The sequence below is a fragment of the Lycium ferocissimum genome, chromosome 12, assembly GCF_029784015.1.
Source record: "Lycium ferocissimum isolate CSIRO_LF1 chromosome 12, AGI_CSIRO_Lferr_CH_V1, whole genome shotgun sequence".
NCBI lineage: Eukaryota > Viridiplantae > Streptophyta > Magnoliopsida > Solanales > Solanaceae > Lycium > Lycium ferocissimum.
In genome coordinates, this window is record NC_081353.1 from 37008377 (window position 1) to 37019271 (window position 10895).

At 35.6% G+C, this 10895-nt stretch overlaps 1 protein-coding gene across 2 annotated transcripts; it reads left to right on the forward strand.

The window, feature by feature from the left end:
* The first annotated feature begins 278 nt into the window (after positions 1 to 278).
* Positions 279 to 10372, forward strand: LOC132041008 (protein PELPK1-like). Of its 2 annotated transcripts, none has more exons than XM_059431738.1 (2): positions 279 to 1130; positions 9323 to 10372. In XM_059431738.1, the coding sequence occupies exons 1-2, from the start codon at positions 306 to 308 to the stop codon at positions 10115 to 10117; spliced, it is 1620 nt and encodes a 539-aa protein (XP_059287721.1). In that variant the 5' UTR covers positions 279 to 305; the 3' UTR covers positions 10118 to 10372. The 2 variants fall into 2 exon arrangements, with proteins under 2 accessions (XP_059287721.1, XP_059287720.1); XM_059431737.1 differs by having other exon boundaries at positions 9452 to 10372.
* The last annotated feature ends 523 nt before the right edge of the window (positions 10373 to 10895 follow it).

The following is a 10895-nucleotide window of genomic DNA, read 5'->3' on the forward strand; positions in this document are numbered from 1 at the left end:
AACATAATTCTTGGAAGTCAATAAAAGTTTGGATTTTTAATTTTTATAAATAAGTGAGCTAGGCCAAGCAAAGGTGTATCATGTATGTATGAATTGTTCATGGCCTCCCATTATCTCAAGACCTTAGTGGAACAGCAGTAACCAAAAAATGGGAAAATCTCTGATATGTTTGGATTATTTTAATAATCTATATGATCAATTCACCTTCTTAGTTTAGGCTATATAAACTCCTAGTAACTCATTTCTCAAAAACACAAGAAATAGAAAAAGAAATATCATCTAGCCTTAGAATCCAAATATTCTCAATGGGAAGCCAAATGAAGAAGCAATGGCCTCAATTTGCTTGTGCTTTAGTATTTTTCTTGATTGCCACATGCACTAAGGCATATTCACCCTCTTATAAAGCACCACAATTGTCTAAAAATGACTACAACGTACCTTCGGTGCCTAAACAAGAATACAAGACCCCTTCTTTGCCAAAGAATGACTACTACAAGAAACCATCAGTTCCAGAAGACAACTACAAGAAGGTACCATCACTTCCAAAAGATAACGACTACAAGGTACCCTCAGTGCCTAAATCAGAATACAAGGCTCCATCTTTGCCAAAAAATGACTACTACAAGAAGCCATCAGTTCCAGAAGATAACTACAAGAAGGTTCCATATGCACCAAAGGTACCCTCAGCGCCTATACCGGAATATAAGGCTCCATCTTTATCAAAAAATGACTACTACAAGAAGCCATCAATTCCAGAAGATAACTACAAGGTTCCATCTGTTCCAAAGGTGCCTTCGGTACCTAAACCGGAATACAAGGCTCCCTCTTTGTCAAAGAATGACTACTACAAGAAGCCATCAGTTCCCGAAGATAACTACAAGAAGGTGCCATATGTTCCAAAGGTACCCTCAATGCCTAAACCAGAATACAAGGTGCCCTCTTTGCCAAAGAATGACTACTACAAAAAGCCGTCAGTTCCAGAAAATAATTACAAGAAGGTGTCGTATGATCCCAAGGTACCCTCAGTGCCTAAATCGGAATATAAGGCTCCATCTTTGCCAAAAAATGACCACTACAAGAAGCCATCAGTTCCAGAAGATAACTACAATAAGGTGCCATCTGTTCCAAAGGTACCCTTAGTGCCTGAACCGGAGTACAAGGTTCCTAGCTCATTGCCTAAACCGGAATACAAGGTGCCCTCTTTGCCAAAGAATGACAACTACAAAAAACCATCAGCTTCTCCTCCACCACCTTACTACTACAATTCACCCCCTCCTCCTTCTCCATCACCACCTCCTCCATATTATTAAATTTTTCATCTTTCATGTTCAACATGTTTCCAGGAAGTCCTTCTCCAGCTCAACATATATTACCAAAATGTTATCGTATTGTGAGTTGGAGGCGTTAAATTTGTAATTCTTTACTTGTTTTTTTCTTATCCTTCTTCGGGTTGCAATTGTTTTGTCATTTAAATTGTATTTTGAATGTTTCCAGAGGATCATTTCAATTCAATACAAGTTCTTTTTGTCGAAAATTTATGTATATTTCATCTATTCTTCGAGCAATTGCCAATTTCTTCACATGAATTTAATAGCAAAACTCTGGAACATAATAAGCATCAGGAACTTCAAAATAGGTATAATAAGGATTGGGTGATTCCAAGAGTAGGGTGGGCATTCCATGTGAGGAAAAGAAAGCAAAAGCGACTTTCGTAGTAGCCGCGAGTAAAATTGGAGCAGCCTAAATTATGAAAACGGGATTATGAGAGAGCACTAAAAGTGTCGGGCTGCTAGGCGAACGCGTACCCGAATTATGTATGTTGACACCCAATTTTGACCCTCCTTTCTTCCAACTTGTTTTCTTGAGCTTCTAAGTTAGTAAAATATCAAGTACCTTATTTTTACCACTATTTTATTACTATCACTACTACAACTATTTTTTATTAATAATTATTAATATTAATTATTGTGGTTAATATTTATTGTTACAATTGTCATTGTCATCATTGTATGTTTGCTATAATTACATATTAGTATTAAAATAAGAATTACGGTAAATTTAGAAGCCAAAGAAATTGAAGGAAGAAAGGAGCATTAAGACTAAAGCAGCCCCAATCAAGCTAATTTGAGCCCAAAACTGAAACCCAGCAGATCCATTCCAAATAAAACCTATACTAACAAAATTACCTTCTTACCACCTAAGCCCTAACGTCTATCAACGCCTTTTTTCCCTTTTTATTTTTTTATTTTTTTATTTTCAAGGCAGAATCTTTTTGTCTTCTACTCATATTTGGCTAGAGATTCAACCTTCATCAGCCATGGCAGAATTTTGTGTTTTGCCTTTGTGATAAAACGCTATGCCTAGCTTAAGAAATTATGTGTCAAAGACTGATTTTGTTTAGTTTAGCTATAATAAAAATGATATTAAAAATTATATTTCGGTTTAGTTTGAGACCCGTAGAAATCCAAAGTCATGTCTTCTTCACGTTTAGACACCTTAAACTTAAAGCATGATTTCATTTTAGGATTAGATATTTACATGAAGTCAGTTTTCGCTACAGCTTATTAATTCATTTAGTGTCTTTATACGGTGGAAATTTTAATGTTTTTTGTATGTTTCTCTGTAGCAAAATGATTAAAGATGATGATTGCTTTTTGTTTAGTTAGAAATATTATGCAGACTATGTCTATGTATTTCCTCTAATAAAATGTGAACCCATGATTCTAGAGTACACTGCCTGTAGCTTTTCTCCATCTATTTATGCACAAATATATAGGCTCTTAATCTTCATACATGTTCTGTTAATGCAAGTTATGTGTATTGAGTTTTCTTTTAAGGAATATCATCTAATGCCTTGCTTTATATTTCATTCTTCATGCCTTACAGAAATAATTTTGTTGTACTTTAAATTTAATGGACTTGAGGATTATTTTATGTTTAATAGACGTGTATTTTAGCTCTTTTGTGTTGGTTCGAAAATCGTCAATTGCAAGATACAAATCTCGTTCCGCGTTTGCATAACTCGTGTCCTGAATAGTATATTTGTTGTATGACTTAGTTGGCTATATCTGTTTTATTCAATATCATTTCCCCTTCTTTTACATGTACACTTCCGGAGCAAAATGGAGTCTTCCTAAAAGACTCTCACTGTTGCATAGTTTCTTGCTGTCGCTAGACATGGAATCCACGTCATCTTTTCAGCCAACTCCCTTGCTCCCTTGAGATGCATCAGAGCAGAAAGGAAATGAAGTGAGGCGAAATCTAGAACCCGCATCCTCTCCTTCGTTCACGCCTTTCCCTCTCTGGAAAAGAAAGAGTGGACTGTTTCATTCTTTAGATTAGTTAACTATTTTGTTTTCTTATTTGTGATTTTTTATTTGATTCGTTTAAGTTTATCGACATTAGAACACCTAGTTTAGAGGGGGAAATCGGTATATTATTTCAACGAGTATCAAAAAGTAATGCTTTCTTTCAAAAACTCTAATCTAGCTCATTTTATGGTATATTATAATGTATCCAAATGATTTCATAACAACCAGATTTTCAAAGAGTCCAAATGATTCCTTTAAATTTGAGTTTGAGCTTCTGCCTGTGTTAAAAATTTTGATATCTTAACGTTTTCCATGTTCTCAGTTTTCCTTAATGTCAAAGGCATTAAAGTCAGATTTTTATATTTAATAGAGTAAGTCAACTATTGAAAATTGTTATTTAGTTCTAAACCCATTTTTATCAACTTTAAGTCCAAACCTTTTTCTGTAAGTGTCTTTATCTAGTCTAATAACAGATTCAACTTTTTCTTGCTTAGGAAAATGACGCTTTCAAACTTTTTCTCATTTTGTTTTCAAGTATCCAATTTGAGAGTCTAGTCTTTAAATTTTAAAAGCTGAGTTTTCCAAACGCCGTGCAATTTTAATACTTAAGTTCAACAAAATACATTAGCACTTGTGTTTTAATTACATTTTCAAAGCCTAGTTATGGCCGGTTAACCGTATTTAACGGACCTTAAAGGATGCTTAACACCTTCCCTTTAGGATAATTAGAACCCTTACCAAGAATCATATAAGTCAAGTAGACCTTTGAACCAGAGTTAATTTAGCATTATATTTAATTTAGCATTATATTAGGTGCCCTAATTCACCTTAAAAATAATTAGGTAGCAACTCTTTTCATAATTAATTAGGAATCACCAACATGTTGTACATTGTTTTGACCCGATTAAAATGGGGTATAACAGCTTGGTGACTCCGCTGGGGACTTTAGGTTCTAACCATAACAAACTTAGGTGAATTATTAAGTCGTTGAATGTTTGGTTGTGCTTAAATTGTTTCTCTTATGTGTGTTTTTTTAATGTAATAATTATTGCTTCAATATGTTTCTTTATGTGATTTTTTTTATGTAATGTAATAATATGTTACCGCTTTCCTTAACTGTCATTCCGTTCATATTTTCTCCACTACTGGAAATTCACACTATCACACGTACACGCGAGGTGTGTTTTGCGCACTCGCAATTTTTTTTCAAAATCCCAAATTTTAGGAGAGTTGGCATATGCGCGGGGTGTCCAGATTTTCCATGTGACCGCACAGCCTTCTCACTCGAGTAGTCCGCTTGGGAACCTTTAGTCTAGCGAACCAAATCTTAGTCTACCTAGGATAGAGCTAAACCAACACCACTTTCTAGGGGCATGCATCATTTAAACTTAGGAGACTTAATATCCTTGGTATATTAAGTCCAGTAGTTAGCCTTAACCAAATGTCAAGTGGGTTCTCAACCCCGAATGACACTCATCATGTTACGTGTGCATTATTTGAAAAATGATTGTGCCAAAATGTGGATCATTTTCTCTAAATTAATTGAACTTTAGGAGGATAATATGACTAACCCTTTTATAATGCAGGAAGCCATGAAGATCTAAAACTTTGGTAAAGAAAGAAAGACCAAAAAAAAAAAAATTTGCCTTGGCTCACATTATCGATTGACAAAGAAGCTTGGATGTGATGAAGATATGAACTTAGCTTATTACGAATTTTTTTTCTTTCATTTGGCATGAGCTTAAAGATATTTTTGTACTCCTTTTGGGAATAGAGTTGTTTAAATGATTAAAGAGCAATGGGATGATATATAATGGCACATTCATCTTTCAAATATACGCTAGGCTTACCTCCGGCATGAGAGAGGTCCCGTGCATATTAGGACGCGTTATTGTTTTACTCGTTTTTATAACTTGTCTGCTATATTTGCTATTGACTTAACTATTTTTGTGATTTGTTTGCTACATGACCTATCTGTTGTATGCTATAACTACTTATGTTTTCTCACCTCATCTAACGCCGTTTCTTGTAAAAAAAAAAAAAAAAAAAAATTCTTTTTATTTTATTCCCCAAAAGGCTTATTCACGCCGACACTTGAGATGACTGAAAATGAGAATACGAATACAAATGATGTTCCTCAATGGGCAGCACAAAGGCCGCGAACCAATGTGATTGATCCACATATGGCGGACTTTTTGGATATTGGAAATGTCACCCCTATTGAGGATAACCCTGAGATACCGACCATTTGGGATGCTGAATCAGGAGATGCCTTGAAGAATTGGACTTTTGCTCAGTCCCTAGTTCGCCGAGAGTCTTGGTAGATTAAAATTTTATTAGTATTTGAAAATGGCACGATTTAAAATTGAGGCTTGAATAGTGTATAAGAACTCCATGTTGTTTTGCCTCTCCTTTTGGAAGCTCAAATGCAAAATCTATGAATGCTTCTCGTTTTCTTTAACTCTTTATCTCTATTTAATTACTCTTATTTTCTCTCTTTTAGCATAAAAAATAATAAACTTGTCGGTTCTATGATTATGACATGTAATGGAACAAATGAACAAAACATGAAAGCCCAACAAGAACTCGAGGAATACGAGGATGCCATGCAACCCGATAAGTTAATCAAAGACTTTGAGCAGTTTGAGAATAAGGCAAGGTCTAATCTGGATGGAACTGAAGTGGTAAACTTAGGTAACTCGGAATTGATAAAAGAGACCAGAGTCAATTTCCATTTGGCACCATTTGAAAAAGAAGCATTGGTTGAATTACTAAGGGGATACAAGAATGTATTCACGTAATCCTATTCAAGACAGGATTCGAGTTTAAAAATCAAGAAGAAGCTAAGGTTAAGTTCGCACCGGATTGGCAAGGAGTGCTTAAGTAAGGAGCAATGATGCTGCAAACAATGCGGAAGTATGGTTGAATCCCATAAAATTCAGATGTAGTCTAGAGGCACCATGCCTAGAAGTTGAAACAGGTTTTGTTTTTCTTTATGTGCTATTTTAATATAATCGACCTTGGCGGAATATGTAGGTAATCTACATTAGGTTAGGTCACATTATAGTAGAAATTTCCAATTTCCTTTTGCTTGTAATGCGCTACGTTCTGACCTGATTCCCATGGCGGGATACGTAGGCGGGCTACATCGACTTCGGTCATTTTATAAGAAAAATCTCAATTTCCTTTTGCTTTGTATGTAACAAACCACGTCTGGCCTGATTTTTGTCGCAACATATCTCGACAGAATACGTAGGCAACCCGTGGAGGGTTCGACCTCTTAGTTTAAAGTTTCTAAAATACGTGTCAACGAGCTACATTCAACCTGATGATTCACCCAACAGGATAGGTAGGCAACCCACAAAGGGTTTAGATGCACACATTAAGATTTTAGTATTTTCTCCAAAGCTCAACTGCGGCAAAATTTTGGAAGGCATCGTCAGAGGATATTGGACATCATAAATATATGATTTAATTGGGCTAGCATGTTGGGACAAAGGACGTTCGAACGCATGTCATAATTTGAGATCTGACAGATAATTTTAGAAACTAGATGTATTTAAAATATGTGTATAATATTTAGGCTATATAATTTTCAAATGATTTTTATTTATTTACCAAGTCTTATACCTTGAACGGGGCCACAAAGTCCAAGCAAGCAGGTGAGCAAGAAAGGAGCAGGGTTGGAAATCTCAAGTCAGCGTGAATAGCCTCCCCTCCCCCAATTCACAAATTTTCTTTGAATGTGGGAAAGTTCAAACAGGCAAAGGAGTGAATCTGTTACTCATTCAGCAAGTGTTAACGAGGAAGTTTCAAACATGCAGAGAAATGAAGTGGTGGTATTCACGAGACGGTTTGAAGTTTCTTAAACCAGTTGCACTAATTTCATCTTAAATGATTTAGTACTACTTTTGCACCGGCACTAACTATGTTTTATCACTAATCTTGCACCGGCACTAACCACGATTTAGCACTAATCTCGCACCAGCGCTAACTATGATTTAATTAGCACTAATGTTTTGCAGCGGCGTTCATTTTATCTCAAAAGATTTAGCAATAATTTGCACTGGCGCTAACTTTATTTAAAAATTTAGCATTAGATTGGCACCAGCGCTAACTTTGCCTCAAAAGATTTTGCACTAATTGTGCACCGGCGCTAACTTTATCTCAAAAGATTTTGCACTAATTACGAGCGCTATAACTTTATCTAAAAGGATTTTGCACTAATAGTGCACCGGCACTAACTTTATCTCAAATGATTTCAACCTAATTTTGCACCGGCACTAATTTATCCCATATGATTTTACCCAGCACTATTTTTTCCTCAAATGATTTTGCACTAATGATTTTGCACTAACAATGATTTGATCTCAAATGATTTTGCACTAACAATGATTTGATCTCAAATGATTTTGCACTAACAATAATTTGATCTCAAATGATTTGGAATCTACAATAATTTTATTTCAAATGACTTTGCACTAACCTGATCTCAAACGATTTTGCGCTCATTTTTTTTGCCCCACTAATTTTATCTTAATGCCTTCATGTCAATCCTATTACTAACGAATGCACTCTAGATTTTACAGAAGTTTTAGCAGGAAACATGACAAACCAAGGAGCTATGAAGCATGACACAACGTGGAACATACTCTTTGACAGTGAACCAGGGCAAATTTGTTGAGACGAATATCAAACTCAAAAGCAAAGATCAATGATCTACTCTCGAACTCGAACGCCCAGTGTCATCATAGCTTGACACTGGGACAATATTTTTTTGAATTCACATCAACCTTGTTTTCCTAAATTCATATGTGTCTTAGTCCTTCTTGAACTACATATGTCTCGATTCTCGAGATATGTAGGTAACTCGAAACCAGGGTTCGGCCATAATCTTCAAAGCATTTCAGACTCGTGATCATTATTAATCTTCTACCCTATAATTTGTCCAACACCCATATCTTCTCGAATCCTTTTGAGGTTGTACTTGTTGGTCGGGACAAAATTGGCAACTACGTCAACGTCTTTGCCCAAAAACTCTTACATCGTCTCTGGTAAAAAAACTCTTACTTTATGTGCATTTAACGGCCTTTGGACTGTTAATTTTGTTGAATTCAGCTAAAATCTTATACTACCATGTTGCACCTGTTAGACGATGCAAGTATTATAGTAGTGCACTCACTCTCCTCACAAACTGATAAATTTTCTTTTCACTACGTGCCTTTTTTTTGTTACTGCTTATTTGCCTTCCCGTTTCGAATTAGTAAGAATTAAACAAATATTTGCATAAAATTTTACCCGAAATTAACACGGCGTAAGGTACAAATTAAAGGCTTAAGTAGAATGAAGTGAAATGAATAAGCTTAAAAACGAGAAATTTTTTTGCAAACTTTCTCTATATTATCCTTTTTTGCCACTACTTTAGACATGTATGTAGACATGAAACCATTTTCTTGAAAGTCAATAAAAGTCTGAACTTTTTGTTTTTTAATATAATTTAGTCAAGAAAGTTGTCATTTGTTCATGGTTTTTCCATGATCTCAAGAACTTAGTGGAACAGCAGTAACCAAAGATAGGAAAATCTCTGATATGTTTGGATTATTTTAAGCATTCAAATCATCAAGTCACCTTCTTAGTTTAGGCTATAAAAACTCCTAGTTATTCTATTCTCAAATACACAAAAAGAAAAAAAAGATCCAATCAGCCTTAGAATCCAAATCTTCTCAATGGGAAGCCAAATGAAGAAGCAATTGTCTCAACTTGCTTGTGCTTTGGCATTTTTATTGATTGCGACATGCACTATGGCATATACACCTAATCCTTATGAATCACCAACTTCAACGTACAATAAAGCACCACAATTGTCCAAACATGACTATGAAGTACCTTCAGTGTCTAAACAGGAATACAAGGCGCCTTCTTTGCCAAAAAATGACTATTACAAGAAGCCATCAATTCCAGAAGATGACAACAAGAAGGTGCCATCTATTCCAAAAGATAACGACTATAAGGTACCCTCAATGCCTAAACAGGAATATAAGGTGCCATCTTTGCCAAAGAATGACTACCACAAGAAGCCATCAGTTCCAGAAGATAAGTACAAGAAGGTGACATCTGTTCCAAAAGATAGCTCCTACAAGGTACCCTCAGTGCCTAAACCGGAATACAAGACGCCATATTTGCCGAAGAATGACTACTACAAGAAACCATCAGTTCCAGAAGATAACTACAAGAAAGTGTCATCTGTTCCAAAAGATAACTCATACAAAGTACCCTCAGTGCCTAAACCGGAATACAAGGCGCCATATTTGTCGAAGAATGACTACTACAAGAAGCCATCAGTTCCAGAAGATAACTACAAGAAGGTGCCATCTGTTCCAAAAGATAGCTCCTACAAGGTACCCTCAGTGCCTAAACCGGAATACAAGATGCCATATTTGCCGAAGAATGACTACTACAAGAAACCATCAGTTCCAGAAGATAACTACAAGAAAGTGCCATCTGTTCCAAAATATAACTCATACAAAGTACCCTCAATGCCTAAACCGGAATACAAGGCGCCATCTTTGTCGAAGAATGACTACTACAAGAAGCCATCAGTTCCAGGAAATGACTACGAGAAGGTGCCATCTGTTCCAAAAGATAACTCATACAAGGTACCCTCAGTGCCTAAACCAGAATACAAGATACCATCTTTACCTAAGAATGACTACTACAAAAAACCATTATCTTCCCCTCCACCACCCTACTACTATAATTCACCCCCTCCTCCTTCACCATCACCACCACCTCCTTACCATTATTAATCATCTTCAACTCCTTCTCCCTTACCACCTTCTCCACATTATTAAATTTTCATCTTGCATATTCAACATGTTTCCCAAGTTAGCCCTTCTTTCACTAGCACAGCATCCAGGATCTCTCTCGTGAGATGGGGGCATGATATCAAAATTTGTTATTCTTCATTTGTTGTTGTGTTTAATCCGTTTTTGGAGTTGCAATTGTTTTGTCGTTTAAGTTGTACTTTGAATGTTTCCAGATAATTACTTCAGTTGATTCTTTATTGAGAGTCGTTTATGTACTAATTACATCATTTATCAATCTTATACTGGCTTTAATATATAAGTGATGAAATGACTAATTTGTTATTATAGTAATTCCCAACCATTTTTTTTCCTGGTCAAATCAACGTGCCCCCAACATCTAAAGCTTATATATATTCTCCACTGATCAATCTCTTAGTTAGGGTCTCCTTTTTCTAATCCCATAAATTCAAGTATATTCTGTTATATCTTTTTATTGGATGTTATAGCTTAGTTTGTTGAAAATTTTGGAAGATGAAGTTACTGATAAGTCAAGGTAGAGATGTCGAGGCTAAAGGCCTTTGATTCAATTCCCATCATAGCGTGGGTTACTATCACTGGTGGTTACTCCTGATCTGAATCATTCCTTTTTTAGTCATAACAAGATTTAATCGTCAAAATTAATAAAAAGATCGTCATGGGCAACTAAGATCCAAACCAATCTATATATATTCTTGAGAGATACCCAAGAAAAGAAAAATATCACTTTTAAATCAGAAAC

Coding starts and splice junctions, on each gene's coding strand:
- LOC132041008 (XM_059431738.1), top strand. CDS start 306: ATGGGAAGCCAAATGAAGAAGCAATGGCCTCAATTTGCTTGTGCTTTA. Junction 1,131..9,322: donor AGGTGCCATCTGTTCCAAAG/GTACCCTTAGTG, acceptor AACGACTATAAG/GTACCCTCAATGCCTAAACA.